Source organism: Excalfactoria chinensis, chromosome 2 (assembly GCF_039878825.1).
Source record: "Excalfactoria chinensis isolate bCotChi1 chromosome 2, bCotChi1.hap2, whole genome shotgun sequence".
In the NCBI taxonomy this organism is placed as follows: domain Eukaryota; kingdom Metazoa; phylum Chordata; class Aves; order Galliformes; family Phasianidae; genus Excalfactoria; species Excalfactoria chinensis.
This window is the reverse complement of record NC_092826.1, coordinates 128519489-128540577: the sequence shown is the minus strand read 5'-3', so window position 1 is coordinate 128540577 and position 21089 is coordinate 128519489. Positions and strand designations below refer to the sequence as shown.

General features: G+C 41.0%; 1 protein-coding gene across 1 annotated transcript in view; it reads left to right on the top strand.

The window, feature by feature from the left end:
- ITGB1 (integrin subunit beta 1) overlaps window positions 1–21089 on the top strand; it is a 42021-nt gene that overhangs the window by 8215 nt on the left and 12717 nt on the right. Inside the window, exons 2-12 of the mRNA XM_072328365.1 lie at window positions 9658–9727; window positions 9963–10048; window positions 11475–11697; window positions 13655–13825; window positions 14084–14322; window positions 15221–15376; window positions 16522–16617; window positions 17458–17547; window positions 18448–18588; window positions 18705–18907; window positions 20673–20911. Of these exons, the coding sequence (XP_072184466.1) occupies window positions 9658–9727; window positions 9963–10048; window positions 11475–11697; window positions 13655–13825; window positions 14084–14322; window positions 15221–15376; window positions 16522–16617; window positions 17458–17547; window positions 18448–18588; window positions 18705–18907; window positions 20673–20911 (1714 nt within the window). The remainder of the gene's footprint in view (window positions 1–9657; window positions 9728–9962; window positions 10049–11474; window positions 11698–13654; window positions 13826–14083; window positions 14323–15220; window positions 15377–16521; window positions 16618–17457; window positions 17548–18447; window positions 18589–18704; window positions 18908–20672; window positions 20912–21089) is intronic.

Here is a 21089-nt window from a genome sequence, read left to right as displayed (position 1 = left end):
AGTCTGCCATTCCAATGTGTGCTTATACCTAGCCAGATGTTGTCGTCTTTGTACTAATCATTGTCATTTTTGGTTCTTGGTAGATGGGTCGATAAAATAGATACAGACCTACAAAGCTGCATATTGGCAGGATGATCTTTTTGTTATTATGAATTCTGCGTGTTCACTTTTCCTGACCGTTTACCCAGCGCTCACAGTGTGTTGGGGATAAGATCTGTTTCAGTACCAGCTTCATTATAAACTGCGTTAGAATAGTGAATCTGTTTTAAAATTCACAATTGAAATATTTAGATACTACATATAAACAGTATGCTAGGCACTTGTCATTAGAAATCTGAAGCGAAAAATAAACAGCACCCAAAAAGCTTGATGAGATTTCACTCTGACAGACACTGTGACTTCACAGGCGTTGTTTCCTCACTACTCATCTGTCCACTTGGAGATCTGCTTTGGTCCACGGAAGCTTCCAGAATGTCAGTCTTGCTGCAGAGGAGGGATGGGCTGCCTCAAGGCACACACTGCCAGCCTGCAGAGCTGAGGTGCTGGTGGGCACTGGGACTGGGAGCATAGGGTTCAGTTTTGGAGGTGGGGATGCAGCTCTGTGGTTTCTTTCGGCAGCAGTTGGCTTTCATCTTGGTTTTAGTTGCCGAAACTGCATCAGAGTGTTAATGATGGTTACTGGCGGGTAACGCTGCCATGTCAAAGTGGAGTTTCCGTTGAGTTTGCACTCTGTGGTGTGCCAGCCCGTGGCTTCCTGTAGTACCTACAGTGCAGCGAGAACTACCCTGTATTAACTGACAGTTTTTTTTCACTTCAGAACGTACTTGCCCCTCTTCTGCTTTTCGCTTTAAACAAAAGCTTGGATTAAAGTGAATTTAGCCAGGCGTTATGATGGCTGTGCAATATTAGCGGGGCAGTGCAGCTTCAGAAGCATCAATTACGGTCAGCTGTGTTAAGTGCGATATTTCTGTGTTTGACTAAACATTTCTTTTCCCTGTGTGTGGGTCAATGTGAGGTTTGAGTTGCACAAAATTAAATAGGCTCCTTATGGGAGTAGTAAGTGGTGCAGAGTGTGTGGGAATCTAATACTTCCACAAGGAACAAGCAGCCGCGTTTTCTGCTAAAATGGCTTAAATCATTCGATAGCGTTCCTGATTGTAACCTGAGCTGGAGATGCTAAACTTAGCTGAGAAGTGATGTATGTTAGCAAAACCGATGCAAACAAGCTCAGTGCCGAATGCATCTGTCCCCACGCAAAAGTGTCATATTAAGCAAGGGGGGAAATTAAATTATTGTGGCGGAAATTGCTGGTGGGTCACGAAGCGTATGAAATGTGACACAACAACAGATGATTTGTTTTATTTTAATACAATTAAGTTAATAGGTGCTTGTAGTAATGAAAAACCTGCGTGTTTCTTATGGAAGTCTGGCTGCTGATAACAGTACAGGCACAGTCAGGAGCCCTGTCAAGTCATGGAGGTGGTGTGCTTGGAGTTTGGGGCTATGGGAAACTTCTGGCAACAGGTTGGGGAACATTTTTGTCAGCGAAGACTCACGTGGAAAAAAAAAAAAGTGTTTTGTTTCTAAAAACTTAAATGTTGCCATATAAAAGAGGAAGCTTTCAAGGTATACATCTACAGGAGCTGCTGTTAGAGAAAATGTTAGTTTCAACCACAGTCTCTTTACACGTTGTCTTGCTGTTCGCTCCTCCGCAAGGCTGAGCATCTCGGTGATGTGCTTGCATGCTGCCACCGTCGGCATTATGAACAGGTTTTATTGTTCTGTGCTTGCTTAATGTTCAAGGATATTCATGATGTCCTTGTAGGAATTGCAGCTTGATGCAGAGAGATTGCACTGATGTGGCATTCATTAGGGAAAGAAAATTGGGGGGCTATTACATTGTTGGTATTTTTATCCAGTATTTTTGTAAGCATCGTAGTTTGAGAGGTGGAGAGAAACCAGAAGTTACAAGCTGGCCTTTCAGAACAAGGCACATGTGTTTTAGTTGACACTAGGAATACTGACGAGGTAGATAATAAGCAGTAAAAGCATATTGCTGTTTTTTTCTAATTGGACTTAGCTGCAGGTTCTGCCTGCTCTGCCTGAGAATATGGGAAGCAGTATTTCTCTTCTAATTGAATGCTGAACATTAAGCATAGTGTACCCGTTCGGTAGTCGCTTTCCAAAATACAGCTTATTTTGTAAGCACTTATCTGTGGATGAGTCACTTGTAAAAATATGTAAATAATATCCTTATGAGATAGAGCACCTCACTTGTCTCTTTATCTTTTTCTTTTATGTGGTGATCCTGGGCAGGCTGCTTGCTTATGTGAGCAGTGTACTCCTTGCCTTACAAGTACTACTTGCCTTACTAGCATCAAGATGCTTTCCAATGGGAACTCCTCAGCTGTGGAACCTTGGCTGAAAACTGTTTCAACAGTTCAAGAAAATGTTACTCATATACACTCTTTGTCCCTGCCATAATACACACATACTGCTTGCAAAAATATCCCCAGTTCAAAAATCCATGCTTACTAACCAACATCTGTCCTGTCTGTACCACAGTGCTCTCCAGAAGGCATCACAACAAGGGCAAGAGATCCAGGTTGCTCTTGGGGTTTGCTGCCTCGACAGATGAAAGTTGTTTGTCAGTGGCAAGGTCTTCACATTGTCCCTGAACTCTCTTTCCTCCCCTCGTTCTGTTACTTTGTCACTGTCAGCAGCACGGAATATGGACTTGTGTAACTATTTACTTTGTCTCATTGGAATGTATTTCTACCTCATAGGCTTTAGCCACACCAGGAGTCATCTTCATAAATTACTGGAATTACTACACAAGGTCTTGTCTGTATTCAGTATAATTTAGGCTTGCAGCTGATTGCAAGGATGTTTTTGTCTTTCTTGGTTTTGCCTTAGTGTGATAAAATATCAGGGAACCATTAGCTCCTCTCTGTTGTACTGTACTACCAGTAGATATACCGCATCCCCTTGGTTATATCCTTCTTGGGTTGGAGAGGTGTCATATAGAACCACTGCAGGTGATGAAGGATTTGTCTGAAACTTCTTCTGACCGTAGGGGAAATCTGTGTTCTATCAAAAAGAAGTCTCTGCCCCCCCATCTCCGTGCAGCCAGGCACCTAACCTGAGCAGATGTGTTTCCATTCTGAGATTCAAATCAAGACCAAAATGTGTTCTTCAGAAACGGTCTTAATCATTGTTTGTTCCACTGCTTAAAACTGCCGTTGTGTTGAAGGCTCCCATGAAGTCCAGGAACAAATACTAGCAAGTACTGCATATAAAGAAATAGTGTGATCCAACTGTGTGGGTGTCTGTTACGTTAGCCATCCCATTCTAAAGCAGTGGCCTCTGCAAAGTGACAATCAGGAACCTCATCCTCTAAGAACACAAGCAGATGATATGTCCACAGGTCCCTTCTCTGTTCTCAGCTGCTGTGATGGCAGCCTGATGAGAAGTGCTCAAATTCAGGTATTCAGCTGAAGAAGCAAAGTAATGCAGCACATACTGGGTTTTTAGTACCGGTTTAAAACCCACAGGTATATTTTAGAACCTAATGGCTGCAGGTTTCCCATTGAGTCCCATCCCTTTTTTGTGATCTCCTTTGAACTTTTCTACAGCTGTAAGAACAAATTAACTATGGACAGTTACCTGCTGTAAGATCCTAATGAGACTGAGCAAACCAGTTGTGTTTCCAGGTGTGTCTGCCTGCCTTACTGAGCACAGCGGTGGATTCTGGCTCCCTTGCAGAAGCTGCAGAGTTGTGATGTGTTTCCCCATGATTCTCACATTCAGAAATGTGTATTTTCATCTATTTTTTTTTTTTTTACTCCCAAATCTACAGGGGGATTTTCTGAACAAAACATTGGCATGCACTGTGTCAGATTAAGCTCAGATAACCAGGTTAGAGGGTTTGTACTCCCTACCTGAGAAGAAAATTAGTTTCTGGTAGGTTTTTAACTCTTTGTAATACAAATTTAAGCTCTAACTGGTGTATTGTAAACAATATTCCATAGGCAGATTCTATCATTAAATGTATTTATTCTTTTAACCTAATGTCTTGCTACAACTACATGGCTATGGAAGTGCTTTATCGTGGGCACTGGGAAAACATGCTTGTTTTATTCCAGTAACCCAGGGGTGATGAGTGACAAAGAGAAATGAAGCCTGGCATGAGGCACTGCTGGTTTTTATCCTCTAGTTTCACAGCAGCTGAAGCCGTTGTGCCTTAAAGCTCTTTCAGGACACAGTTTGAGTAAGCAATCTCGATGCGATGAATTCTTGCGTAAGAACTGTTTCAGTACTGAAGTATTTCTTACTTTGCCCATTGATCTGGGTTAATGTCCCATTCTTTCCATGCTACTGTGGTTAATTTCTGCAAAGCTGCCAGGGAGTGACAACGTCCTGGGCTGGATGATCCATCCATCTATCCAGGCAGCAGGTTGCTGCAAGCAGGCCCGTGTCTGGTGTTTCCATGTCAGCTGTGGTGCTGCCAGCTCCTGCTCCTACGCCTGCGCTTCAGAGTCCTTCGGGGCTGTCTCCATCCAGCTCCCTGCCCTGTCCCAGCCGGCTCTGCCCACAGGCAGCCCAGCCTGCTGGTCCCTCAGCTCAGGGCAGTGGCCGCCCAGTGGGAGAGCGCCCTCACTGTGCTGTGCAGCTGGCCAGGTCCATAGCTGGGGAACAAATAGTGCTGTGGGGTGAGTGAAGGTTTTACTTCTTTGAGATAACCTGCTTTTCAGCTGTCAGTTCTGACCCCAAATCTTCACTTCACATGGAGATCTGTGTGCCATTCGATTTCTTGTTGTGGTGGACCTAGGATTTACTCTGGATGTACTCCACAAGCCATGTGTTCCAGCTGGAATCGATGTCACAGTGACGTTTGTCTTAAGTAAGGTAGCTGCTAAGGTCTCAGGTGAGAACCACCTATTGAAGACTTGTTGGATTGTTCACAGCACACCCTTGATTAAAAAGCTCAAGATTAACTCCATGGTGTCAGACACTTATAATTTTTGTGCCTGTGCTTTTTGAAGCAATATACCACTAAAAACTGAGCAGGATTTGCCACTATTGCTTATGATGATATGAGGCTTGGCAGTGAAGCACTATACAACCAGAAGGGGTTGTGCTTGCAGTCATTGCTGACTCAGTAAACTCGGGTTTCCAGTGAATTTCAGAGGCTGGTAGCAGTGCAGGTCGGTGTTAGAGGTCTGTAGTACATGTTCTGTGTCACCAGGTTCAGTTGGTTTCTTCAGTTAAGAAAAATACCATGTCATTTCCTTCCATGTCTTTCAGAGCTGTGAATGGGATTTGTCCTGCCAGTATCTAAAATCCTCACTGAAATGTTGGGCCTTTGGCTAAGGCCGGTAAACCTTCTGGAGTGAGTGAAGAGCAAAACTGTTTCAGCATTGTATCCATCCAGCCCTGCATTGGGCGTCTCCAGAGAGTATTCAGTTCTGCTTATTTTAGGAATGTGCCTCTTCCTGCTTCTTTTATAAACAGGCTGGGAGTGGGGGCTGACCCTGCAGGCGCTGCGCACAGTCCCAGGCTGTGCCTGCAGAGATCTGTCCTCTGCCTTGTGCCAGGGCTCTGTTCCTCCATCCCCCTCTGATTCTTCTCACTGCTTCTGCCATGGCGGGATGAGCATTTTTGCACCCAGAGGCTTAAATCAGCTCCTTGCTTTGCTGGATTTGTGGCCATGTAAACATCGACTCACTTCCAAAAGAGGTCGATTTTTGTACAGCACTTCAGAACCAGATTTAGACCCATGAAAACACTCCGTGCCACAAAGATGTTAGTCTTCAGGAAGTGCAAATGCTGGTCCAAAAGCGTGACATGCTTATTGATTTCTAGATCTGTAGGTTTAAAGTGATCTGTGGGGATGTGGCTGTCTGTGGGGCAGGGTGTGTGGTTACTGCCTCAGAAAGGTGGCTTCTGCACAGCAGTGTTGCTCTTGCCGGATATCTGACCTCGAGATGCTTCCCTGGTGTTCTGAAGCGTGGCCACATGTTTCGGTGTAAGGCTGCACAGCCAGGCATGACTCTGTGCCACAGAGCCTGATGCCTCAAAGTTTTTAGCTTTCCTTGACAGTGTGTGTTAGCTCCACACCCCACCCGGGCTCTGCTTACAGCATGGATGGGTGCTGCAGTGGCTGAGCATCTCAGCCATCAGTACTTGATTTCAAAAGAATTAATGCTCCCACAACTTGCATCTGTTTGGTTGGGGTTGTTTGTTTTTTTTCTTGATCCCTTTTGCCCAGTTAGTGCTCTAGGTGCAGTTCTAACGCTGCAAAAGGCTTTTGTCCTGTGGAGGAGGAGCTGCAGTTTTTAAATGTGTGATGATCAGCAGAATACAAAGGTGCTGATATTTGATATGCAAATTATTCTCACCACGGAGAAGTCATCTTCCTTTTCTCCCATTGCAACCTGATGAGTCTCTCATTTGAAAGTCGAAACTTCAGGGATTTCCATCCAAGTGTGTTGGATTTTTTCTTTTAAATGAGAAAGGTCTACTCAAGTGGAAGCGTTCGATGAGGCAGTTAGTGACAAAGCTTGGAAAGCAAGTTAAAGAGCTCAAGGTTATGTCCATGTTTGTCTTCCGAAAATACTTAGCAGAAATAGATTACCTCTAGCAAGCACACAGAAGTAATTTTAAAATGACTTTTTCAGCAGCACGCTATTTGCAGCCTGTTAAACAGGCTCCAGCTGGTCATTTAGCTGTCAAACAGGGGGATGTCAGTTCCTGGCAAGGTCACCTTTTGAATGATCCAAGCTGCTTTTTTTCAGGGGAAAACATCACCTTTTCAGGGATTCTGTGATACTTTTCTAAGGTTTAATTAAAAATGGAATGTGTGTAATAAGAAAATGTATAAATCTTGTGCAAAACGTTGTGTTCTCTTCTCTTAGCAATGACTGATATTCTGTTGCCACGTTCTGTGTTCAAAAGCTGATGCTCTGTTTGTTCCCACTCCACCACAAGTTTCCAAAGGTTCTTTTTAACTGTCTTGTGTGTCCGGACACTCTTCATTTCGTTGTATGTCCTTACCATAAACCCTGCAGCACAGCAGTGCTGGGTGCTGAGCAGTGACATGCAGGGTGAACTTAGCATGGACATGCCCGGCTTACTGGGAGGAGGCCGGCGTGTGGCTCACATAAATCCCAGCTGCATCCAAACCAGCAGCCCCATACAGAGGGTGTTCAGGTCCTGGGCAGATGGAAAAGCTGTTAAGTGGGAGATGAAGGAAGTGAGCCCTTATGGGAGGGCGGGCTGCTCGGTTGCAGCCTTATATGGGAAAGGATGTTTTCCTTGTTAGCTTTACGGGGAGTTGGTGCCCAGAACTGCATTCATCACGCAGATGCATTTCCACAGGAACATTTCTTTTCCAAATTGTCTTAGTCATAGTTTTAGCACTGTGTCACATCTTTGCTGGCTTATTTATATAGTCTGCGTGGGCTTGCTATACCACTGCTGGTCTGCCCTAAAAAGGTGAACTGTTTATAATTTTGGCCAACAAGACGATACTAAACTAATGCCGGCAGCTTCGGGCTTTTTTCTTATTGAAAAGACCTCCCTGTTATGGATGGTACTTAAAGCCGAGCTGCAGGGGGTAGCGGTACGTCCCTTCATTGAGGGAAGTGGGGTTTCTTAAGTGCAACATACTGTCCGTGAAACCGGGTGAGGAGGAGCCTAAATCTCAGCACATCAGTAGGGCTTTCTCCTTAGGGCTGCTGGTCTGATGAGCGTGCGGCTGCTTCACCTGCTGGCCTCCATTCAGGCTCATTCTCCATCTTCTGCCTGTATGTACTTCCTGGATCACAATAGCCAACCTGTCCAGGTTTGCAGTTGCACACACTTGATTTAGTAAGCAATTGCCTATAGAGTCAATTTCATAAAGAGTATTCCTGAACTACAAGTTTGCAAATGAAGGAACTGTGCACCTCAGCAGTGATGGGCAGAGGGAGAAATCAGAGCAGGATGTGAAGCAGTGCTCTAAAGTTACGACCGATGTAACACACAGGTTGCTTTTTCTGTTCCATTTTTTCTGTTCCATTTTGTTATTTGCCTTTTTTTCTTCTTTTTACCAAAAAAAATTTTATGTGCCTCTGCATGATATCCAGCAAAGTTATTGCACACCATGTTTCTCTCCATTCTCCAGTGTCCAACCTCCCCTGGCTCTCTGGCTGCAGGATCTGCTGCAGACAAAAGTGAGCCAAAGTGATATGTCAGAAAAAATATGGAACGTGTCATATTATTGTTGGATAAACTTTGTTAACAGTGGGTTGGCTTCTGTTTGAAACCTTCTCCACCAGGTTTGAGAGCAGCTGTCCTAAGTGATGGGTCTGTGTGTGTGCAGAGTAACAATTATGAATGGCCCTAAATCAGCGTGCAAAAACCAAAACTCAACTGCAGTGCTAATTTAAGCATCGTTCTCTTTGCTGCTAATTCATGTGAATAATGGTATGTCTTCCAGAAAATAGCAGGTTCGTTTTAAAGGACTGCCAAGTTTCCTTTTCCTTGGCTAAATTGCAAGATAGCTTTTAGAACAAAAACTTGTTGTGAATTTTGATATTTTTAGGATGCCTGGAAGGGCCGCAGTCAGCAGCAACATTTTAGGACTGCAAAGGAAATTGGCAGCCAGGACCAAAATTCATGTCATTATAATGAGCAGAGGAGAAATTAAATTTAAAATAACATCAACATTTCAAATATGTATAAAAGCTGTGGAAACTGACCCCACCTACTATTGGGGTAGAAGAAAATCCAGGGGAAAAAAGTGGTGTGTGAAACTGATTTTTGGACCATAGTCCTGACTCTGGAATCCCGAGATGAGTGTGGTGTGTGAAATCTCTACACTAATTACTGAATGCTGCTGCTCAGTGACTGTAAGCATTCGAATGTTGTTTCACAAAGCGTACAGATTGTATCGGTGGATGTACTTATTGCTCTGCCGGGTTTTCATTAAGGTTTGTAGCTTTGGGAAAAGGATGCAGCGTTTTTTCTTTAATAAGGAAGTTACCCATTAATGTTCTCTTGTTCGAAGGAGGAAAAAAAACAGCTAATAGTAACAGTGATGCTTTAGGTAACATTTTTGACAGGAACTCGCTAGTTTGGAGTGCCAGGTACCAAGCTAGGCTGTAAAATGCCCTTTGAAGGTTCCTTGGGAAAGATTTCAATTTGAAAAGGGCCTGTAAGGTTTTCTTGTGTTAAAGCGGAGACTCGAATAAGGAAGCTCCATTTCTCTTTCCTATTTATCCAGTATTGTTCTTTTGAAGGCTCTCTGGTGGCATACAGAGCATTGGTATTTTTAAATGGGATATTATTATGTTGTCAGGTTTTGGTTTTCACTCTGAGTTTGTCCAAATTCCTCATAGCTTGATGGTTTGCCTAACAAGAGTATTTCAGAAGAATGTGAGAAGCAGCTTCCCTGATTGATGTCTTAGAAACGCAGGGTTTGTCCACAAATGTGATTGTATCAGATGAAAACACAGCTGTCTGTCCAGTTGATGTGGACAAGGGCGCGTCATTTAAGTTTTCTCTGTACCTACTGCCCCAGGGAAGGAATGGCGTTACACGTGTATTCTTTGGTGCAACTTTTTTTTTGCTTATTAGTCACAATAAATCACATGGTCTGGTTTTTCATTTCAGACAAATTTAACGTTGCTCACATGGGCTGGCATCCTCTGTTGCTTGATATGGAGTGGATCTGCTCAGCAAGGTAAATCACTTGACTTCACTGCTTAATGCTGCTTAAGAACTACATGAATTTAGCAATTACTTAGGATAATAAATATGCTAGATGGGTTCCAATAGCAACATGTCACTCATGTCTCTTATTAATAACCTGTCTGTAGTTAGAGCTTAGTTTATGGGACTAGTATGAGGCAAACTAAAATTATATTACTGTCAGTGCTTTGTTATAAATAAAGTGACCTATCTGTGTTCTTTCGTAGGTGGAAGCGACTGCATAAAAGCCAATGCAAAATCATGTGGGGAATGTATACAGGCAGGACCCAACTGTGGTTGGTGTAAAAAAACAGTAAGTATTGCACAATTCCTTTCATGGTTTGCTTGTTTTTCCCTTGGTTTCAAATTTAGATAAGTACATGTATAGAAATGCCTATTTTTGTCAGTAATAGTAATCGAATCCCTATTTGTACTTAGAAATTCAGTACCCTGATTTTCCCAGTGTCCTGGCTTGAGTAGAACTTTTCACAACGTGTTTACTTTTCTATTTCTATGTGTTAAGTGTTTGAAGACTTTACAGGCCATCTCCTAGCTGTTTAAAATCGTTCCAGCATGCCGTCTGTCTGAACAAACTTAAATATATTCTTTTAGGGACATTAGAGTAAGAGGTAAATTAGGACAGACATAGGTGGAGTAGAGGAAGAAAGCTGAGGTTTGTTTTTGACAGGAAGATGTTCACATTTTTGTACGTTGGTAAACTTGGGGGTGTGTGACTGGTAGGTGAGGATGGGTTTATTATGGTTGTTAAAGAGAACTGGGAAATGTTCCCGTTTCATCTCTAAGATGATGTTGTGTCTTTACTCACATACAGTGCTTGCTTACTATCCCTGCAATCAGTTTGTGTGCTTTAGGCTTTTCTAGTAAACTGACCTGGCTTGAAAATTTGGCCCTAAGCAGTCAGACATATTGGAGGCTTTTGTCAGCTTCTCATCAGGAACTGACAAGCAGTAAGATATATTTATTTACATGTTTATTTTGAGGGGAGGGAAAAATGAGATTGGCCATCCTCAGTTAGAAACCATATTTGTTTGTATTTCAGATTAGAGCTTTTTTGTGTGTTTGAGGGAATGGTAATTTGTGCTCAGAACAAGGCTGGGTGCCGTTTGGTTTAGAAGGTTTTGTTGTTGTTGCTTTTTTCTTTTTCTTGCTATCAGGTCTTACTTTTGGAATGAGTTTCCTCCAATAAAAAAAGGAATTGTTGGCTGTCTTTCCCCTGCTCCGTCAGAGTATCTCCTTTGTTCTGTTGTGGAGTACTGAGATGCTCTTATATAATCACTAATTAGAGCCTTCCAGAAAAAAAGGCAGTTAAAAGGGAGGGTAGTTGGAAGTAGGATGTGCGAGTAAGTTCACATAATTGTCAGCTGCACGAAGATGTGAGCTCTTCCCATCAGCTGTAACTTCCAGAGTAGCTGATTCACACAGATGCCCTGTTTCTGCCAGAGATGACGTTGGGAATGTATCTATTGTCTTTCATCTTGCTGACATCTTCTGCACAGATTAGCATACGTAGGTGCAAACTCCTGCGTTAAGCTACAGCCACTGATGCATTGAGTAAAATGTGAACTGTTGTGTTTTATTATTGTTTGTGTGTTTATTTTTTTTTTAAGGCTGAAATAATTGTTTTTAAAAACAAAAAAAGGCGTTGTTGTGTGTAGAATGTAACTGATAGCACTGATTGCAGAGTGTAAATGTAACGCTTATTTGTTCATGTCTTGTAGGACTTTCTGCAAGAAGGAGAACCAACATCTGCCCGATGTGATGACTTGGCAGCGCTGAAGAGTAAAGGCTGCCCTGAGCAAGATATAGAAAATCCCAGAGGTAGCAAACGGGTGCTTGAAGATAGAGAAGTAACAAATCGTAAGATAGGTGCTGCAGAGAAGCTGAAACCAGAGGCCATTACACAGATCCAGCCACAGAAATTAGTACTGCAACTAAGAGTCGGTAAGGATGGTTTCATTCCTGTTTTTACTTGATTTTTCTGCCACCACCACAATTGCACTTTATGTATTGGATGTGTAATCGTTTTGTTTCAGAATTGATCATTGCTCAGATAAAGTGACTAAGAGCAGAACTATTCAGGTTAACCCCAGGTGTTGAGATACTTTGAGTACTGACAGATTTTTATAAAAGATAAGCTACGTTTTTTATCTCTTGTTCCCAATATATCTTCTGAGAAAACCGATACAGATCGTAAGTATGTCTGTGTGGTTCAGTAGATGTATCAAAAAGATTAAATTCTTCTGTTTTCAGTAATATGCAGTTGATTTTCTGCAGTGCCACTTCTTGGAATGGACATGGAGGAGCATGCAAAAGCTTAGAGAGATTGTGAGAGCACATCCTATTCCTTGAAGGATTCCTACTGTCCAAAGTCTGCATGTCTGAGCTGAATGGTTTTGCAGTATGGAGCAAGATTTTCAGGTTGCTGTATAAAATAAGCTCCAGAGGCTAAAGAAGTGGACACAGAACTGAGTTAATGAAAACAGAGCAGTCATGTACCATTTCAAAACCTTAAAGAGAGATTTTAGTCAAATGGGGGGCAGGGAACAAGTCCTGTAGTTCACATAGTGCTTGAACATAGTGGTGACTATTCTTAAGGAGTGTTCCTAGGTGCTGTTAAGATGTCCAGAAAATACCTTGCATTTACCTGGAAGAAAAGCCTATACATGGAGCTAGCTGCTTGTAGGGGGCTGCTGGAATAAATGCAAGATGATCTGAGGCAGCTTAGCATAATGAGAAGGAAAGAAAAAGAAGGAACATAAGTCCTTTTGTGGTTTTGGTTTATCTCTGCTTAGTTCTAGATACCCTTTCAGCTTCAGGAAGCTAAATAATCATCACCCTGTTGACACAGTGCTCAGCAAGACACATGAAGGACCTGGGCAACCAAAACCTAATGACCTAAAAGCTCAGCACTCAGTTTACAGGCACTTCTTTTGGTCACAACAAGTTCTCTGATTAGAGACTGTGTTCATACAGAGGGGATGTTTGTTTTCTGTGCAGGCTCTTTTAAACTGTATCTAAGGAAATTCTACATTTTTTGTTATGTTGTTTTTTTTAACAAAACATGCTGCGTAGCTGCCAGATCCGTGCATTCATCTCCTTTACCCATCCTATTTTCCTAATATTAAGCAAATATTTTCTAACTATTGAGCAGACTTCAGCAGCAGCAGAATCCCTATTTAACTTCAGTGACTAAAGGATGGCGTGGAAAAGAAGACATAATTGCATTCCTTATTTCATATACAATAGGCAAGAGAATTCTTTTCCATTTAACTTGAGGGCAGTTCTGCGCTGTCTTCCAACATCAGAGCAGGACACGTGCTTCTGTTGGCAAAGCTCCGGGCCTGGGCTTCCAATTGCAACAGGCAGTAACAAACTGTCTCACTGCAATTTCTACATTCTCAGTGTATACTTGATGCAGAGTAACTTGAAATATTCTACCCAGAACTGTCGTGCTGTTGTTCTTCTTTTTAATAAACCTATTTTACCACTGTCATTCCTAAACCAAAGCCTTAGAATTCCTGCAGTCATCCTGGATGCAAATAGATATGGAAAATTTGTGTTCCTGGATCTTACAGGAACCTTGTTAAAACCATTGCAAGCATTAAGATTTAAAAATGCAGTAAAAAAGGCTCCATTTTTGTCAGGCTGGTGTCCTCTGTGGGGAGCTGAAATGCCATAGATGGTATTGGGCATCTGAAAGAAATGCTCGGTGAATTTTTTTCATTGTAATTTGATGTTAATCATGTCAATTAACAGAGGGGAAAAAAAATCGCCATTAATTAGTTCAAAACCTCTATCAGTATCTGTAAGAACTGACTTCAAAAAGGCATTTTTCCTGCCAGTGTGCTGCTTGTGGAATTTGTAATGGCTTCTGTTTGTTGTTTAATCTGCGAAACAGGGGAACCGCAAACATTTTCATTAAAATTTAAGAGAGCTGAAGATTACCCCATCGACCTTTATTATCTTATGGACCTCTCCTATTCCATGAAAGATGATTTAGAGAATGTGAAAAGCCTTGGAACAGCTCTGATGCGCGAGATGGAAAAAATAACCTCAGACTTTCGAATTGGTAAGAAAGATCTGTTACTGAAATGTTTCCTTCCTCATGTCTTTCACATGGTTATGTGTGGAGAGTGACTTCATTTTAAACAAGCAGTATTGTGACAGAATAGAATCTATTGAGCAGTGGAGATACGTGGTGGAGAGGGTAGAATGCGAACACATATGAGAAGTATTTCTGACGTCCAATCATCTGTAATGAATTTGCATTCTGTAAATAAGAGAGCTCTGTTCTTCAGCTCACAGAGTTCTTCTCATTTTTTCATAGGATTTGGTTCTTTTGTGGAGAAAACTGTGATGCCGTATATAAGTACAACACCAGCCAAACTCAGAAATCCTTGTACAGGTGACCAGAACTGTACGAGTCCATTTAGCTATAAAAACGTGCTCAGTCTTACTAGTGAAGGAAATAAGTTCAATGAGCTTGTAGGTAAACAGCACATTTCTGGGAATCTGGATTCTCCTGAAGGCGGATTTGATGCAATAATGCAAGTTGCTGTTTGTGGGGTAAGTGTGTGTTGGTTTTCTTAATGCCGGTTGTTCTAGTTGTAGCTCAGTTAAATGGAATAGAACAATAATACGGCTTTAGTGTTCATGGTGGCTGGCCTGATGTTTCAGTTTGTCCTGCTTTTGCTTGCGATGTCAGGTACGCTCAGCAGACTGCATGAATACATTGACCTGTTTTGTGTAGACATGTAGTGAATGGATGAAACCAGCACGTGTGAAGCACGTGGTCACAAGTTGTGTTCACAGAAGATGAATGCATTCCAAAATTGATGTTTTTAAAGGTTTCTGTAAAAGAAAAGTCAAATTCTGCTCGCAATTGTATGGAGCTGTGAATTGGCAATTATGCCCCAATTATTTCAGTGTTTTATGCTACTTCTAGCTCAGGTTTCAGAGTACCTTAATGAATGGCAATTTCTACCAGCTTCTTAGATGGAAGTAGATCAAAACAAAACTGTTGTGTGTTTTCAGAGTTCTCATCCAGATCACTGCTGCCTTTCATGTTTCTGATCTGGCAGACAGTTCTATGTTCCCATGCAAAATGAACTCCCCAAAAATGCTATCCGAGGTTATTCTTTGTTACTGTATTGTTACACTGTTGATCGGTGGTGTAAGAACTTTCTGAAGCAATCCAGACTCTTGTTCTAAAAGAGCAAAGAGGATGCCCATTGCCTTTGGTGGAAATCCTATGGCAAATAGTTTAGAGCGCACAATTAAATACAAGCACTTGTTTGAGTGAATTGTATAATTTCCAGGATGATGCCTCTATTGTGTGGCTTCTCTTAAGTTCATCATTCACTCTTTGTTTTGTCATGCACTTACCTCTTCAGTGTTGGTCCGTGTTGCTAAAAAAGAGTGGTACAAAGTACCTGAAATAGTGGTTGCTGTTTTTTTTCCTAAGGACCAGATTGGATGGAGAAATGTTACGAGGCTGTTGGTGTTTTCCACGGATGCCGGATTTCACTTTGCAGGAGATGGTAAACTTGGTGGAATTGTTTTACCAAATGATGGGAAATGTCACCTGGAAAACAATATGTACACAATGAGCCACTATTACGTAAGTTGTTGCTTTGTCTTCAGGAAAATGAATATTTTCTGGTGTCGAACTCAAAAAGAATAAAATCATTTAAGTCAACTGGCATATTTTCTGAATGCTACATCTTCTCAAATTTACCCTTTTGCCTCTGTATTTAATCAAGCGACTTTTGCATGAGAAAAGCAGAACTGCAAGTGTTAATGTTGTCATAGCCGGAAAACTTAAGGAACTGTCAGCTTTTGTTTGTGGTGGTTAATAACTGCTCGTCCACTGGCAAACTGCAGTGCTGGCTCTATCCTGCTATTTCATCCTTTCACTATTATTTCTGCTTAGAAGTATCTCTACTACTGCCCAGTTGTACACAGTGTTATATTTAGCTTCATTTTCTTTAGGACCCAAATGATAGAATCACCTGTAATTTATCTCTGTTCATGAGGGTTGGCTTTTTCATTTGTTTTATTTCATTTTGAAGTCTGTTAGGCATTTTGAGTCATTTTAGTATGAGCTCTCACTGGTTGAGTACGCTGCTCTTAATTCTGCACTAATTGCTAACTGACATCCTAAGGCCACTTGAAATCTTACAGTGCCAAATGTATGGTAAGTAGGTTAGCAATGTGGCCAGTCTGGTTTATTGAGAGGTGTAGACGAAAGGTGAAAAGAGAAACATTTGCTGAATGGGGTCAACACAGTGAGCTTTACAAAGTTTGTGTGTTTGTGTATTCCTGAATTTAAGAGAGTGTTTCTTCAAAGACAACTTAAAATTGATTTGGTTTTATTTAATGTTTTCTTTTTGAAGCAGTACCTGAAGTGGTTTTCATGGTATTAAGTCAGACACCTTTTCACAAATGCGTGGAAAAAATATAGAAGGTAACTTTGTGAGAGTATTGAAGTTAGGAACTGGAGGATTTCAGTGTCAGGGAATCCGACAGCATTTCTGTTGTCCCTTCTGAACTCGGCTCCTTTCCTGGGGCGTACATGGGATCTTTTCAATGGATACTGGCTTGCAGGGCTGGCTTTGATTTGAAGCCATAAGATAAACTGGCTAGTTTGGAAGTCTTATGAACGCTTCTAAAATGTCTATAACATCAAAATATTGATAATTATTTTCTACTGTGTATCATAACTTGGATTTGTTTCATTTATTTATTTATTTTTAATTTAAACAGGATTACCCCTCTATTGCTCATCTGGTACAGAAGCTTAGTGAGAACAATATTCAGACAATTTTTGCTGTTACTGAGGAGTTTCAGGCTGTCTATAAGGTAAGGATTTATAATGCATTGTCTGATCTCTGAACTTCTTTCCCCTCAAGAGACTGACAGCTAAGAGACTGACTTAGGTCTGGACTACATTTGTTGGAATTGCTTGGTATGAAATTAAAAGAAGTACGGATGGAAGTGATCACAGAACCAGTATTTTGGTATTCATGCTTTTATTATTAAGCTTTTCCCCTTCTCCCCACTTGTTGGAAGTGGTGCTGTGTGTGTATGTAATTTCCAAGGAGAAAATGGATCTTGTACTTCTTAAGAAAAGAATCCTCCTTGACTTTCCTAATAAGCAAAAGGGGCTGGGGAACGTGTTTGCAATGCTACTTATGAATATTTTTACAGCCAAATAGCTTAGGAGAGTGTAGCTGCTTATGAAGGAACACATTTTGTTCTTTGTGATCTGTTTATATTCCTCATGGTTAAAATTAACTAAACTGCCGCATATGATTATGAAATAGGAAATGGCTGTGTGAAGGAGATGCATTTTTTTCCTCCTTTCAAATTTTATGGTTTTTTTTTCCTTCTGGAACTCATAAATTATATGTCCGTCCATAGAAGCGTTGTGCTTCTTTGTTAAGATCATGAAGATAATTTTTGCAAGAGAATATCTTTATTCTTTTACAGTAACACGAATGTCTCAACTGCCAAATTTAAGTCAAGTGCAGAAGAGAAAGGTGAATATTTCCAGCAGTGCTTGGGATCATCTCAAAAATCTGACAACACTTCAGCCTTGTTTTTTAAGTAATACATTCACCACACACATCTGCAGTGCGATTTATACTTGGATTGTAAGCAAGGCTGTAATTTTCCTTTTGCTTTCATAAATGTTTACAGGAACTGAAAAACCTGATACCTAAATCAGCAGTGGGAACGTTGTCTTCCAATTCCAGCAATGTCATTCAGTTGATCATAGATGCATACAATGTAAGTTCAACTCTTGTTTGCGTGGCATTTGTTTTCCTTGTTTCTAAGTTGTCATTAATTTTTTTCCAAGGTGGATTTTAATTTTTCTACAAAATAGGAGGTTGATATTGTGAGGGATAAATATAAAACCACATCAGACATGCGGACACTGGCAATGGAGATTAGATGGCTACAGAGATTCCGTGTTAAAGTAACTTAAAACAGAAATAGAAAGAAAAGAAATTGTCATTTTTTTCCCTAAAAAAAAAAAGACACAAACAAACCTGTTTCTTTAGAGCCTTCAGACTTTTACCTACCTTTCTTCCATACTGAGGAGCAGAGAGCCACCTTGCACTCTCTTTACTCCAAGAAAAATGTTTCTGTCACCATCAGTGGCTCCTCCACTTGGACCCAGAATGTTTGCCTCATAGCTGTGCTGTACCAACAAGCACCATTCCCCCTTCAGAGCACACAGCACAGGAGTCTCCCAATGCTCACACGTAGCAGGGCTGAGGTGTGATTAGGGGTCACCTGGCGTGGCCGTGGGCAGCCCTGAACTGGGCTTTCTGGGCACACCGGCACTGCCCAGCCCCAAGGGTGTCTCTGCTGGGCATAGGCAGACTCTACAGCATTTCCCTTTGTCCACATCATACCTGAGGGGGAGCACTGTGCTTTCTGTCGTGTTCAGAGCCAGAGACAGCTCATGTTCCCCTATAAGAGTCACTGGGCACAACACACATCAGGACTGGGAGCAGGTCTGAACACCTACTCATTTTCCCACATTTCCTGCACTTCCCAGTGTATAGATGGCTCTGCATCAGTAAGAGAGGCAGAGAACTGCCTTGCTCAGAATGTCCTGGATTTTTCCATCAAAATGCTTTTGCGGCTCCATTCTAAGTTAGCTAATGACTACTGGTTTAGTCCCTTTCTTCAGAGGTGATCCTGGAAAACAGTAAGCTACCAAAAGGAGTGACAATCAGTTACAAATCGTACTGCAAGAATGGAGTGAATGACACACAGGAAGATGGAAGAAAATGTTCCAACATTTCAATAGGAGATGAGGTAATTAACAGTGCACGCGCTACTCTCAAATTTCATGTAAGATCTCTGATGCTTATTGTTTATTTATTGCAAAGTTCCTTTTAATAATGCGACAATCCATTTATTTTTGTTTGCAGGTTAGATTTGAGATTAATGTAACAGCAAATGAATGTCCAAAGAAAGGACAAAATGAAACAATTAAAATTAAGCCCTTGGGATTCACTGAAGAAGTGGAAATTGGTCTCCAGTTCATCTGTGAATGTATGTGTCAAGGTGAAGGAGAACCTAACAGCCCTGCCTGCCACGATGGAAATGGGACGTTTGAATGTGGTGCATGCAGGTGGGTGAACAGACAGCTTATTTATCTTCATAGAAGGGAAATATGAGCTATACCTTTGCTTCCTTAATTGAAGGTTAATTGAGTTTAATAGTTTTTGAATGAAAGAAGAATTATTATTTTTGCAGCCCTGTTTCCTGTAGGGCATTTTGGCATATCTCATATCTGCGAATAATTTGCGCTAGAAGTCATAGTATTAGATTGATACTGTTGCACAAGTCAGGATTAGAATTCAGCCTTGATTTAATCCTCTAAAGGATATTGGCCTTAAGGCTTTTTTATTAGTTCCCACATTTAAATTTAAAAGTCTGTGTTTATGGCACAGAAAATTAATGATTATTTCATGATATTTTTGCAAATGCTCTCATTGATTTAATTTTTTATATCTAACGTAAGCATACTGATTTCAAGACGTTCAGTGGCTTTCACTGTTTGTGATAGGAGCTCCTATCACTAATAGGACCAATAGCACCAAATGCTTCTAAGAAGGGAAAAGTAAAAAGAGTGACCTTTTATTCCGGATGACTTATCTCCCCCTTGCTCCCTTTTCCTTGCTTTATTTGTAACTTTTGGGGGCCTTATTGCAATGCTTGTTACAATTGCTTATGTCTGTAAATCTTTAGGAATACATGTAATTATTTGCATAATTATGCTTTTGGAACTTCCATTATTTCCCATTATCCTGCATTTTCTGGAGTTAAATGCCAGCAGGAGAGTAGTTGAATATCAACTTAGTAAATCTGGGTTTAAGTCTTTTTTTTCCCAAGAAACCAACAGCAAAAATGAAAAGCATTTCTTTTTGGAAACCCTTGAGACGTGAGTGGTAAGAGCTGAAAGCAATTAAATATTCCCTAGGAAAATAGGATCCAGGACTTCAGGGAGCTGTATTGCGCGGTTCCTGCTCAGTAAACTGCATCTATAAACAAATAAAAATATAAAAAACAAAAGTTATAAATCTTGATCTTAAAACTTTGTGACTGTTGATTAAAAATAATGACTTCTGGCTTACAGGACTTTGAGTTTAGGGCAGTCTTCCTGGTGAGGCTGATGACAGTAGCTAAGTGAGTACTTGAAAGGCTGAGCTCCTTAATATTAAGTAAGCTGAGGAATAAGCTACTTGAGACCAGACACAATAGATAAACTGCTTAACTTTGCAGTTATTTTTTATTTTCTCTTTAAACAATGGAAGCAGCTTCTCCTGTTGTCCATAGAGAGGGTTATTAAACTTAGCATCGCTGTTACTATTGTCCCTGTGATTTGTTGCAAGGGTAAAATCTCCAGGTAAGCACAGCATTTTGCTTTTGCAACAACAGCAGTTTTGTGATGGAAGCATTATCTCTGATTGTCTTTTTGACAGCAGCTTGTCAATAACTGAACAAGAATAACCTCCATTTGTTCCTCGGTGTTTTAACCTTGACAATGAGAATGCTGAATCCCAAAGGTCCCAGCTGAATTTGCTGGTGCTCAGTAGCTCTGAAGATCAGCTGCTTCCTGCCTAATTGCTGTTCTTGGGAGATTTCTTTCAGTGAAAGTTGGCTACGTTGAGCAGTTATTGTCACTTAAAAGTAGTTATTGTTCTGTCACGCTAGAGAGGGATTAATAGTGGTTACATGGCAGTCTAGCTAGGGGTGGTGACACTTTCTCACCTGAAAAAAGTTATCAATATAAGATCATCTTCATCCAGCTAAATCCAGCAGCTTCAAGAGCTGTTCTATCTGCCTGAGAGGTTGTGGATTTTCACACTTTCAGAAATATTGTTACCTTGCAGATGTAACGAAGGACGTATCGGAAGACTTTGTGAATGTAGTACAGATGAAGTAAATAGCGAGGATATGGATGCTTACTGCAGAAGGGAGAACAGTACAGAAATATGCAGCAACAATGGAGAGTGCATCTGTGGACAGTGCGTATGCAAGAAAAGAGAAAACACCAATGAAGTGTATTCCGGCAAATATTGTGAATGTGATAACTTCAACTGCGATCGATCAAATGGTTTGATCTGTGGAGGTGAGAAACTACTTCAGACTTTTCTGTAAGAAAACTGGCCAGTAGTTTACAAATCGGTCAACCGTAGCCTTTTGAGTAGTTGTACTTAGCTTAAAAATGTGTAGGTATGTGATAACAGAGATAATATCAAGAGTTTCAGTGGTTGAAAATACCTGTCTATTAATAAAACTAAAAAATC